Here is a 14,087-nt window from a genome sequence, read left to right as displayed (position 1 = left end):
ACCCAAGATTAACTTCCTCTTTTGGGATGGGGAAGATGCAGAAGCCTAACTGTTGGTATTAGAGAAGATCCACAAGTCTTAAAATTTTAAACGAGGCCTTTTTGTGTGTGGTACCACCCTATTCCCATCTTCAGAGACCATCAATACCTTCAATTCTCAAGCCTTTCCAGGTCCCCCACACCAGTGGGCTTGCTGTTTATTAGTAGCCCTTCTACCCATTTCAGGCTTAGGCTTTAGCTTTCTCTGACCTGTGTATGTCCTTCCCACTTCTAAAATTTTATTGACATTTCTCATCATCTTTTGTCATCTCCTTTACCATTTTATTTATCTTTGGGGTTTGAATTTTATTCCTTTGTTCTCATTTTAATAATGCTTTAAGAAACAGCAGAGATAAAGTATGTGTTCAGTCCATTGCTTTTAAATAAAAGTCTCTAAATATGTTTGAATTCCTTATCTGGAATTACCTTCATAGCCTGTTTTACCAGTGACATAGAAATACTAGTTTTCTTTCTTTACCCCTTCATTTTTTGCTACTGGTAACTTGAAATGATAGCCCTGATCCCTCAAGATGCTGATGCTGACCAGGCACTGAGAAATCTTAGGTGAGGGGCTTGAAAAAAGATATAGGTTTATATGATGGGAGCATTTTGCAAAATGCATCAGGAAACAAACTGACTAATACAAATTTATGTCTGTGCTGTCGGCGGTAAGTTGGTGTGACTGACAGAACCGTAACTGTAAATCGCCCTAATTTCAGTAACCCTGCCTGTAGTATTTGTAGTTTAGTTATTTAATGGTTTCAGGGAGAACTTCTTGAATATATTAATATAATACCTGAGGAACATCATTCTCAACAAAGCTAAGGTCAATGATAACCACACCTTCTTTTAAGGCTGAAAGGTAGACCTAGGAATGAACAATGAAGGAAGCCTTTAAGTAAATATAAGATTTTACAACTGTGCATTTTGCCATTTAATTGCATTGAATGACAGAGTGATATCAGATAGCAAGAGGTTATAGACCCATGTCCCTACCACCATAATCCTGGGTTCTGGATATATCTAGGACCCACTGATCAGATCAGGCCATTCCAAGAAAGTGAATGATCAACCCAGGAATGGCCTGCGGGAACTCAGAGAGAGTCTGATTTAAAATGACTATTCTGGGTCTGAAGTGAACTGAAAAAGTCCATGGTAGAATATCACCCTTTTTTGGAAACTAAGAATAGCTCTCATACCTCCCCAGTCACCTTGTGATTACATCAGGCCCCTCATTGCTCTTTAAACTGAATTAGTTTCTTCTAGCCTAGATTTTTGGGGCTGAATATGCATCAAGCCTAGGGAATAGAGTAATTCATTTTCTTCCCAGTTACGGAAGATTTAACTTATAAGAAATGTCTTTATTTTGATGGGATGTTAGTTACCAGGGTATATACATTTGTTAAAGCTCATCAACCTTTTCACATAAAATGTATACATTTTACTGCGTGTAAATTATATCCCAATCAGTTGATTTTAAAATATGGATATCTTGTGGAATTTACAAGACTTGCTCCTACTTAAATTATTTCAGGTAGTATACTGACTAAAAGCTATGCCTCTAATAAGTCGTTTGATGTGGATTTCTACATCTTTCTTAAGCTTTAATCCTCTGATCTATACAACTGAGATCTTAACAGTACCTACTTCAGAGAGTTGTAAGGATTAAATTTTTTTAATGCATATAAAATACTTAGCACAATACCTGGCACATAGTAGATCCTCAGTATATTGTAGCTGCAAATTATTGTTAATATAATACTTACTACTGTTTACATTGTCAATTCCCCTTTGACTTCTCTTTTTATTATCTTTTCACAGAAAACCCATATAGACAGCTACCCTGTAACTGTCATGGAAGCATGCCTGGAAAGACAGCAATAGAACTTGGACCTCTATGGTATGTGCCTAAGCATAATATATTCAAAACTGATATATGTATTGATTGTTTACTTTTGATTATGTGTGGTAAAAGACAAGCAAATTAAGGTTCAATTTTTTTTTAAGTATAGGAAAATAATTATGATTCTTTTCCCCCTATGAACCTGAGGTGTTTTGTTTTCACATTTTTCTATATCATTATTCTTCCAAGTTCGTGACAGGGCTAAGATGCAGTAGGATCAAAGAGAAGCCTAGCTGATCTGCAAATAATTTATTTCTGCATAGTAAGAATGAGGCTTTTTTCAGGTAATAACTATAGAACTAGGGTGTGATTGTAAAGTGTCACTTTTATAGACCAGTCAAGTAATATATTAATAAAAGATCTTTGAGGAATTTAAGTAAGAAGTGCATGTGAAAGTAAACGTCTGCTTTTGTGTTAGGTAAAGCTGTTTAGACAGGACACAGCTGCAGATATTCAATGTATGTGTGCTTTTGCATCCTTAGTAACTAGTTATTGTGTTTTTAATGCCTTAAAGTTGAATTGCTTTTGCTCAGACACCTTCCCATAAGCGTCTGTTACTAGATATTCTTGTAGAAATTTGAGATTCCTGACAGCATTGTGACAAGAATCACTGCAAACTTCAACCTCATTACTTTACCAGGCCAAGGTTCGGCCATCTACTAAGCCTAAAAATTAACCTAATAGTAAACATATTTGTGCTGATACCCATTATTTTATCTTCATTTCATGTAAATACTTGTAGATTAAGAATGACCTGGCCAGCCTTACCTTCTAGTACTCTCTTACTTATATCACACATTGATCCTACTCACTGATCTTGGAACTAGGGAAATTAAGAACAACAGGTTGCTGGATCCAGAAAGATCTAGCCCAACTCCTCCCTCATTTTACAGATGAGAAAATTATGGCACAGTGTATTTAAGTGCTGGCTAAAACTGACCCCCTAAAATTTAGTTAGTAGCACAGGCAGAGCCAGAACTCAGGTTTTCTGACCTCCAAAACTGAGGTCTAAACTGTGACTTAAGATTTTCTCACTTAAAGCCATTGTTCATGTCTTTACACTCATCCAGGCTCTTACCCCTTCCCCACCTCCAGTTTAAATTATACATCCTCTTTGAAGTTTCTCCTTAAGTGTTTAAACCCAAAATAATCTTTAAATTGTCTTTTAGTAAATCTTATATTGATCACTCATTTGACACTTAAAATCACGTATCCTTTCATAATTTGCTAACCTTAATAGCTTCTCTTCCTTGAGGATATACTTTGTACTAGGGATCGTAAGTGTACTACTATCTCATTTAACTCCCATAACAAGTCTGTCAGAGGTTTTATTTTCCATATTATGATGAGGAATGTGAGACTCAAAAGCAGTAGTTATTCAAAATTTCATAGCTAGTGAGTGGTGGAGCGAGGACAGGAATTCAAGTTTATCTGACTTGGAACTGATATTCTGTCCATTATACCTGTGACTCTCAAATTAAATGGGAAGCATATCAGACTCAGCCCTGAGCCATTTCTTAACTACATCACCACCTGCATATGTAATTCTCATGTATCTCACCCTGTCCCACCATGTATACACTGGAATTAAGGTTTACTATTACTGGAATATGCATTGTGAAAACCTCTGCCTTACACTATGTCCCTGTCTAGATTCTGTCTAGATTTATAAGCTTTCATAAGGTAAACACTGAATTTTATACTTTGGTATATCTTACACCTCTGTGTACCACAGGACTTAAACACCTTATGAGGGCTCAATAAATTCTTGTTGACGTAATGTGAATAAAATATCCTTGACTAATCCCACTAGCTTAGAGAACTGACATGATAAAAGGTGTGGGCAAATTATCTTACTTGTTGTTAAATTATGAAGACATTTTTTTTAAAGAAAACATTTCTCAAACCCAATTCTATGTTCTTTTTTCAGGTCAAGTTCCCTTTTCAATACTGGATTCCTCAAAAGAATGCTATTTGAATCTCTTCACCATGGTTTAGATGACATTCAGACCCTAATAAAGACATTAATCTTTGAGTCAGAGTGTACTCCTCAAAGTCAGTTTTCAGTTCATGCACCTTCAAATCTCAACAAGCAAGGTGACTAATTGAACACTAATTTACTAGCTTACAAATTGGTTATCAGAAATATTCCATCTTTTTATCTTTATTTGATGTTATAATCAAAAGCAGTATAATTATAAGTTGTGTGCTTTAAGTAAATCCTAATGAGTTTCATCATAATCCGGTTAACTTTTTTTTTTAATTGCATAGTTTTCTTCAGGTTAATATTAGGGGCATGAAATAAATAATGATTTTGTTAAGACAGATGTATTTTTTAAATTTTAGTAGATGAAAAGAACTAAAAGTCTGTTGTGATTTTATTACCCTACATCCGCTTTCTAGAGAGAATTCTGAGATCACTCAGAATAGTGTGGCCAAAAATTTTGTAATATCCATTAAGACATGGACACTAGCTTTACATTTATCACTCAGTAAAGCTAAGTTTTTTCTCCTTTGTTTTATCTGGCTATTGATATAAGGGTGGGCTTGTTAGACATCCTAGCATGGTCATGAGTCATTACAAGAAGCAGCTCTTATTAAAGGATTAAAAAATGAATTCTTGTAGCCTGTTTTGGTCACAGAATCTCATGTTCATAAAAGCAGTGTGCACAGAATTAAGTAAGCTTTTATTTAAACTTCGAATTGTTGCTTACTGTTATTCTGTAAAATATTTTATCATTTCCATTTGTTTTTATTTAAGAAGAATATGGTGTATTTATTAAAACTACAGATGATACCACAACAGATAATTACATTGCACAAGGTATGTATGTATATGTGTGCGTATATATGTATGTATGTGTCTGTGCAGAAGGGCACATAGCAGAAGGATAATTGGAAGGGAAGAGATTGCTTTGGTAGCGTACTTCAAAATGCATTTTCATATTACACCAACAACAAAATTATAATCAACCTTGTTTATCTGGCATTTGCACAGTTCAAGGTTTCTATTAATGTGTACTTTGTTCACATCTCTAATATATGGTGATCCCCTTGCAAGAGCTATAAGATCTTAAAGAACCATATGAACCAAAATAAGATCAAATTATATTTGATAAAGGTTATAGAGTTAAGATTAAATTTTATTCTAATTCTTATAAACTTTCTCATCAACATATGATTTATAGGAATTCCACTGATTAACCAGAAGACCCTATACTCTGGCCATAAGAATTTATTACGTGGCCTTTCTTACAATTTGGGGTGTGTGCATACTTTAAAATTTACTTATATTAGACACTGCAAATTCATATCAAAAGGGTGTTAAGATTTATAATGTCAGTGCCTTAATGTCTAAAGTTTTAAAAAGACAATGTTAGATTCTAAATGTGTTTTGTATACAGGTAAAAAGAAAACACAGTGTTAAGACTGAAAGAACAGAGGACTATAATTACAAGCTATAATTTTGTATTAGTTGCTCAACATTTTAGTGTTGATCTTCAAAGACAAGAAAATTTCAACTCCTGCTAATAGCTTACAGTTTAGTAATTACTGCATACTCTTGCCAACAGTCATGTTCATTTGGCATCTTCAACTCATTAGCGAAGATTCAAATCACTTAAATGATTTATTCTCCTTAATTTCTCTGTTGGAGGAGGAAAAAGGCATTATGGTATACTCTGAAGCACATTAGATTTAAGAGCATCATTCTACTTCCTTGTGTCATTTGTTGTGTAACCTCAGCCAGGTCCCCCACCTTCAAAAGAGTTGTCATAAAACCTTTTTAGAATAAGGTAAAACATAAGTTTTAAAAATATTTTAAATCTCTGAGCCTTTCTCATGTATAAATTAAGGGAATTAGACTAATCTCTTTAGGTTCTTTTATAGCTCTGAAATTATATGATTATTCTAAACTAGTATATCAACATACAGAATCTTCCATGATAGAAAATAATCAGGCAAAAAAAATCCATGTACTGTTGATGATAGTAATTATTAAGGTTTGATATCGGATTTTAAGTCTCAGATTTTCCTAAATCTTCTTAGATTTAATGTGAGAGTATAATCAAGTTTTAATTATTTGATTTAATGGGGGAGTCATGAGGCAACAGTTCAACAATAATTTATATTTATCTTTGCAGTTTATCATTTTCATGCATCAAATTTTGCTTCTGAATACTTTTGCTTAAGTGAATGTTAGTTTTCATAAAAATTTAAAATTCGGCCATAATAACATCCTTGTAGAAATAATTAATTGAGTTGAACATTCAGAAAAAATCTCATAGTAACTTGGATATCTCAATTGTCTTCCTTTTGTGATTTTTGGAAGGATACATTGCTAGAAACTTAACTTGCTAGCTGCCTTTCACTTAAAATGTAAAGGCTAAGTACTGTGGTAAGAAGTAGGCAATGAGATCATACATTATACCTTTTTAAATTCCTGTATCCAAGCCCTTGAGACTGATTTTGTGTTGGTTTTGTTTTGTGTTCATTGAAGACCTACTGTATATCAAATACAGTTGACGCTTGGAACAACCCCAGGGTTAATCCATGTGTAACTTAGAGTCAGCCCTTCATCCACAGATTCAACCAACCATGGACAATGTAGTACTGTGGTTTTTACTATTAAAAAATATCCATGTTGAAGTGGACCCACACAATTCAAACCTGCATTGTTCAACTGTATTGGCATTCAGTAGAGAATACAAGTATAGAAATAAAGGACATTATTCCTAGGAACTTAGATTAGAATATAATTTGGGAAGAAAGGATTTATACACATAAAAGACCTAAATATGTGAAACAGGGAAAACAAAAAAATGACAGAACTTAAACTCTGAGTAGTGTAGTGTGGGATGGCTGGCCCAGAATTCATAAATGGCTTTCTACAGAAGGTGGAAATAGACTTGAGGCTTAAAATTGAAGAAGGTAGAAAAGAAGTTCTGATTCAGCAAACAGTTAAATATTAAAATTACATGGGTGAAGGATAGTGAAAGTATCAAGAATATATATTCTTCTTACAATAAAAGCTGTCTAGAATTAAGATTAGATAGGTTGAAATGGTGTGTGTCAGAGGATTTATACTCGAAGACAGTATGTAGTTATAAAAGTATTTGGCTGTAATTTTTAAGGGAATGCTAACTTTCTGTGTTTATATATGTATGTTTCAGGGAAGAGAAGAAGTAACGAAACCACCACAAATTTAGCCAAGAGGCAAAAGACTGATGTGAATACTGAACATCCTCCCTTTTATTACAACATCCATAGACACAGCATTAAAGGAATGAATATGCCAAAGTAAGACAGTCAGTGAATGACAGTGTATATATTTAATATTTTAATGACATTGTGATTTAAATAAAAGTACAAGAACCTCATTTTTTTCCTTTCCTTGTTCCAGGTTAAAAAAGTTTTTGTGCTGTCTTTCTCAAGCAGGCTTTCGAGTAAGCCGAACTCATTTTGACCCGATGGGTGTCCGTACAGATGCACCTCTAATACAGTTTAAATCTATCCTTTTAAAGTACAGCACCCCCACCTACACTGGAGGACAGTCAGAGGGCCACGTCCAACCAGCGTCCGAAGATACAGTAGCTGACACGGTTGAAATGTCAGTGAATGACAAAGCAGAAGCAAGTGGCTGCAGAAGATGGTAAATATAAAAGAAGTTTGTTCCCAGATGTCTGTGTTGATGGCCTAATAGTTCTCTATATCAACTGTAGTGCTTTTTCTATTCTTTCAATTCAGTTGTGTAAAAATAAAAAAAAACAGTGCTGTTTTCATTCAGAAAATTAGCAGTTTCTAACTTAGCTGGTTTGGGAGCTATGCTTTCCAAGTTTTTCTTATTTTAAAGAAAACTTAAAATTTTAATGAAAACATTTCACGTGAAGGCCAAGTTTGTGACTGAGATCACCCTACTGTTTAATACTCAGAAATTTTTCACATGCAAAGTGTTTGGAATTTTATTTATGTTATGGAAGCCATCCTTTACTATACTTAATCACATCTCTACTTAAACTGATTCATGATATTTATGTTTTTCTGTTTGTAGTGTATAAGATGAAGCCAGAGCCTTTTATTAAAATGACCCTAAATAGAATAGGAGGAACAATGTCCTTTCAGGTCACTAATATATTTTTTCACAAATACAAGCTAAAATATATTCCCAATTTCAAGAAATCATATCTCTACCCACACTGATCTTTCATTACTAGCTTTTGAGAAATTAAATAATTGCCTGAGATAGAAATACATTTTCTTATAAGTTTAAGGTCTACATGACTAAACTTCAGAGTAAGATTTTGTTAAAGTAAATTGAGACCACTGTTCTTATATAGTGATTGTTCACAGGCACTAAATTCTGAAGAGAGATTTTGTTATGAATTAAATAAACTGGGTGATCTCAAGTGCCTCAGTTAATGCACGTACAATATTCATTTGCTTGGTTGTCTACCTCTCAGGAGTAAAACTTGTCACCTTATGACTTTCTGAAGTGAGGATTTTCTTGTTTTTTGGGGGGTGGTTTGGCTTTTTTGTTGTTTTGCTTGTTTTTTGGTGTGTGTATGTGCTAATTTTTTGTACAAGTAGCTCAGGCTAACATGACTATGAAAATTAGTTGGAAAAAAATCTCATTTCCATTAATAAATATTATTCTTGCTTCATTTGAATGTAAGACTTTGGATAAAAAGATATACCAAAAATTTAGATTTTTGTCTCAAGGATTTAATACATATTTACCTTGTTAGAGGAAGTAACTTTTTACAAGCAGTAAGCTTGACAATTAAGGGAGAGTAACAACTGAAAGGTTTAAATACACCATGTAAACACTCCCATGACATATATAGAAATTCAGATAGTCTAGTTTGCATCAACATAGAATATTAACTTAGAGGAAATAAAAGAAAATCTCTTTGTGTTATTACAGCATAGTCCTAGAAGGTTGCTTTTTCTTGTCTCCAATTAATAGAATTTTAGTAAAATAAAGGAACAGGTGAAGTGCAAATTAGTCTCTATAATGACCATTAAAAAAACCTTTATTATTCCTGCCAGTTAAAATTATAACTCACAAAAGAACACAAAAAGAAATAAAAAGTTATTACTATTTTTTGTATACTTAAGAAAAATTACTATAAATCCGTAAGACAAACCAGCACATGGACCATCTGATTATTTACAATATATGTGTATGGGGAGAGCAATCGAGGTGAAGGAGGAGGAGGATGTGGAACTCACCTCCCCCTACAAACACTTCAAAAATACATCTACACGTGGAACAATTCTCACTGAAAACTGGAAACTGTCATAAAGACTCCTGTACAACCAAGGCTGTAAGAAAGATTCACACAGAAACAGGTAAGAAGGGAAAACAAGCAATCAGGTTGGGACCTGTGACCCTGGGAGGGAACTCAGAGGAAAAGGGAGATTACATGGGCAAAGGCCCTCCCTGCAGGGTGAGTGGTTCAAGCCACATATTGGATGCCTCAGCCCTGGGGTCCAACAAAGGGAAGATGAGCCCCCTTGGCTGGTTGGAGGGCCAGTGAGACTAACAGGTGGGCTGTGGGAAGGCTGCTGTCCACTCATGAGCACGTGGATACTCACCTGCTCGCAAAGCTGGGCGGAAAGGGAGACTGAATTTGAAACCTCTCGAGTGGCTGACTCCTTTCCTGTGAACGCCCTGGTATACCCCCCAACCTGAGCTGAGCAGATACTCCAGCACTGCTTGCCTCGCATCACATCTTCACATTGGAACAAGGGTTGCCACAACCAAGGAAAAAGCTCAGCTGGCCATAAGATGCCAAGGCAGCTCAAACCCTAAGGGCTGTCTTAACAGGGAGGGGGGCAGCCATTACTAGCAATTGCACAGGCAGTGTGGCAGAGGCACTCAGGATCTCTGACAGGCCAGACTGCCATAGCCAGCACCTCAACCCTTGACCCTCGCTGAATACCCATTTCTGCACCTCTTGCTCCAGCACTGCTCCCCTCTGGTGTGAGGGTGACAGTGCTGGGAGGGGCAAAAGCACACACTTAAAGGTAACCAAGCCAGCTTAGACCTGACCCTCAGGGCTTCTGCTCCAGCAACTTGGGACCTGACCCCACCCCTGATAGGCCACTGAGAACATGGGAAGCCCTGCCTCACACCTGACTCCAGCCCTAGCCCCTCCATCTCCAGCCCCACCTCCCACCAAGGTGATAACTGCCAGCACACACTGAAGAAAGATGTGACCTGTGTTTATGTCAGATACAGCTCTCCCACCAAAGAACATGCAGACTATATAGAGACACTCCCACATAAGGACCCCTTCAAGAATGCCATAGGTAACTGTCACACCTAATTTCATAGGGACAGAGAAAGATAAGCCAAATAAGGAGAGAGGAATCTGTCTCAATTGAAAGAGCAAGAGAAAATGGCTGGGGGCGGGGGGCGGACTAATGAAACAGAAATAAACAATTTACCAGATAAAGAATTCAAAGCATTAGTAATAAGCATGCTAACTGAATTAGGGAAAGGAACAGATGAATACAGTGAGAATTTTTAAAAGGAACTAGAAAATATAAAAAAGAACCAGTCAGAATTGAAGAACACAATAACTGAAATGAAAAACAAACTAAAAGGAATGAACAGCAGACTAGGTGATACAGAACACATAAGTGATCTGGGAAGATAGATTAATGAAAATTACCCAATGAGAAAAGCAAAAAGAAAAACTAGAAAAACAAAAAACAGTTTAAGGAATCTCTGGGGTAACATCATGTGTACCAACATTCACATTATAGGGGTCCCAGAAGGAGAAGAGAGACAGGGATCAAAAATGTACTAATGAAATTATGGCTGAAAACTTCCAAAGCCTGAAGGAAACAGATACCCAGATACAGGAAGACAAAGAGTTCCAAACAAGATGAATCCAAAGAGACCCACAACAAGATATATCAAAATTAAAAATGACAAAAGTTAAAAGAATTCTAAAGGCAGCAAGAGAAAAACAGTCATACACCAGGGAACCCCCATAAAGCTATCGGCTGATTTTCCTTCAGAAACCACAGGCCAGAAGGGAGTGGCATGATATATTTAAAGCGATGAAAGGGAAAAACCCGCAACCTAGGATACTCTACCCAGCACAATTATCATTTAGAATTGAAGGCGAGATAAAGAATTTCTCAGACAAGCAAAAGCTGAAAGAATTCATCAATACTAAGTCAACCCTAAAATAAAATGTTAAAGGGTCTTCTCTAAGTGGAAAAGAAAAGGCTATAACAAGAAGGAATTACCTATAGGAAAGGAAAATCCCACTAGTAAAGGCGAATATGTAGTAAAAGCTGAGTATCAACCACTTAAATAAGCTAGTACAAAGACTAAAAAACAAAAAAATTATTAAAATCAAGTATAACTTGATACTTGATACTGGGATACTTGATATCCCAGTAAAGGGATAAACATGAAGATGTAAAATATAAGAAATACAAAGTGTAGGGGAAGGTAGTAAAAAAAAAAGATCTTTTCAGAATGTGTTTGAACTTAAAGGATTACTATTTAAAACAAATAGATATAGGTCAACATATTTGAACCCCATGGTAACCACAAATCAAAAACCTACAATAGATACACAAAAACAAGAGAGAAAGGAACACAAACATACCACTAAAGAAAATCATCAAACCACATGAGAAGAAACTAAAGAAAGAACAGGGAAGAAAATAACAAAAATAACCAGAAAACAAGTAATAAAATGGCAATAAGTGTATACCTAACAATAATTACTTTAATGTCAATGGACTAAATGCTCCAATCAAAAGACACAGGGTGGCTGATATGCTGCCTACAAGAGACTCACTTCAGAGCTAAAGACCCACAAAGACTGAAAGTGAGGGGATGAAAAAATATTTCATGCAAATGGAAACGACAAGAAAGTGGTGGTAGCAATACTCATACCAGACAAAACAGAATTTAAAACAAAGGCTATAACAAAAAACAAAGAAGGGCATTATATAATGATAAAGGGACCAATACAAAAAGAGGATATTACACTGGTTAACATACGCTCCCAAAACAGGAGCAGCTAAATATATAAAGCAAATACTAACAGACACAAAGGGAGAAACTGACAATAATACAATAATAGTAGGGGACTTCAACACCCCACTTACATCAATGGACAGATCATCCAGACAGAAAATCAATAAGGCAACAGTGCTCTTAAATGACCGAACAGACCAGTTGGACTTAACAGATATCTACAGTACATTCCATCCCAAAAGAGTAGAATATATTCTTTTCATGTGCAATGGAACATTCTCCAGGACAGGTCACATGCTAGGACACAAAACAAGTCCCAACAACTTTAAGAAGACAGAAAGTATATATCAAGCATTTTTCCCAACCATATGGAACTAGAAATCAATTGCAGGAAGAAAAATGGGAAAAACACAAACATATGGAGACTAAACAACATGCTACTGGGGGTGGGGGAGCTCAATGAAGAAATCAAAGAGGAAATCAGAAAATCCCTTAGACAAAATCTATGGGATACAGCAAAAGCGGTTCTAATATGAAGTTTATAGCAATACAGACCTACCTCAGGAAACAAGAAAAATCACAAAGAAAGAGCATAACCTTCCACCTAAAGGAGTTAGAAAAAGAAAAACAAAAAAAGTCCAAAGTCAGCAGAGAAGGAAGGAAATAAAGATCAGAAAGGAAATAAAATGGAGACCAAAAAAACCAAAAGCAACAGAAAAGATAAGTGAAACCAAGAGCTGGTTCTTTGAAAAGATAAACAAAACTGATAAACCTTTAGCCAGGCTCATCAAGAAAAAGAGAGGACCCAAATAAACAAAATAAGAAATGAAACAAAAAATAACAGCTGATACCACATACAAAAAATCATAAGAGAATACTATAAACAGCAATATGCCAACAAACTGCACAATCTAGAAGAAATGGACAAATTTCTAGAAACGTACTACATTCCAAGACTGAATCAGGAAGAAATAGACAATCTGAGCACACTAATCACTAGTAGTGAAATTGAATTTTCAATTTAAAAATACTTCCAGCAAACAGAAGTCCAGGACTGGACAGCTTCACAGGATAATCTACCAAACATATAAAGAGGAGCTAATACCTATCCTTCACAAACTACTCCAAAAAATTGAACATTCCCAAGTTCATTCTACAAGGACACTATGACCCTGAAACCCAAACCAGAAAAGGACACTGCCAAAAAAGGAAATTACAGGCCATAACTTTGATGAATACAGATGCAAAAATCCTCAATAAACTATTAGCAAACTGAATTCAATAATATATAAAAAGGAGGGCTTCCCTGGTGGCGCAGTGATTCAGTCTGCCTGCCGATGCAGAGGACACGGGTTTGTGCCCCGGTCCAAGAAGATCCCACATGCCACCGAGCGGCTGGGCCCGTGAGCCATGGCCGCTGAGCCTGCGCATCCGGAGCCTGTGCTCCACAACGGGAGAGGCCACAATAGTGAGAGGCCCGCGTACCGCAAAAAAAAAAAAAAAAAAAAAAAAAAAGATATACAATCTATTAAGTATAAAGACCTAAATGTAAGACCAGACACTATAAAACTTAGAGGAAAACAGAGGAAAAACATTCTTTGACATAAACCACAGCAAGACCTTTTTGACCCACCTCCTAGAGTAATGAAAATAAAAACAAAAATAAACAAATGGGACCTAACTAAACTTAAAAGCTTTTGCACAGCAAAGGAAACCATAAACAAGATGAAAAGACAAACCTCAGAATGGGAGAAAATATTTGCAAACGAAGCAACTGACAAAGGATTAATCTCCAAAATATACAAAGGGCTCATGGAGCTCAGTATCAAGAAAACGAACAACCCAATCAAAAAATGGGCCGAAGACCTAAATAGACATTTCATCAAAGACATACAGATGGCCAAGAGTCACGTGAAAAGATGCTCAACATCACTAATTATTAGAGAAATGCAAATCAAAACTACAATGAGGTATCACCTCACACTGGTCAGAATGGCCATCATCAAAAAATCTACAAACAATAAATACTGGAGAAAAGGGAACTTTTTTGCACTATTGGTGGGAATGTAAATTGATACAGCCACTGTGGAGAACAGTATAGAGGTTCCTTAAAAAACTAAAAATAGAACTACCACAT

General features: G+C 35.8%; 1 protein-coding gene across 5 annotated transcripts in view; it reads left to right on the top strand.

The window, feature by feature from the left end:
- Nucleotides 1–7,688, top strand: part of TRMT1L (tRNA methyltransferase 1 like) — a 35,233-nt gene extending 27,545 nt beyond the window's left edge. For 2 of the 5 annotated variants that reach the window (XM_060035301.1, XM_060035290.1), the window contains 5 exons: nucleotides 1,860–1,938; nucleotides 3,872–4,038; nucleotides 4,703–4,765; nucleotides 7,113–7,239; nucleotides 7,343–7,688. In XM_060035301.1, coding sequence (XP_059891284.1) covers nucleotides 1,860–1,938; nucleotides 3,872–4,038; nucleotides 4,703–4,765; nucleotides 7,113–7,239; nucleotides 7,343–7,595 — 689 coding nt within the window. In that variant the 3' untranslated portion in view covers nucleotides 7,596–7,688. Of the gene's footprint in view, nucleotides 1–1,859; nucleotides 1,939–3,871; nucleotides 4,039–4,702; nucleotides 4,766–7,112; nucleotides 7,240–7,342 lie in introns of those variants that run through there. The other 3 variants (XM_060035296.1, XM_060035307.1, XM_060035313.1) reach the window with 3 other exon arrangements.
- The last annotated feature ends 6,399 nt before the right edge of the window (nucleotides 7,689–14,087 follow it).

Source organism: Delphinus delphis, chromosome 1 (genome assembly GCF_949987515.2).
Source record: "Delphinus delphis chromosome 1, mDelDel1.2, whole genome shotgun sequence".
Classification (NCBI taxonomy): Eukaryota; Metazoa; Chordata; class Mammalia; order Artiodactyla; family Delphinidae; genus Delphinus; species Delphinus delphis.
This window is presented reverse-complemented; position numbering and strand designations above follow the sequence as displayed.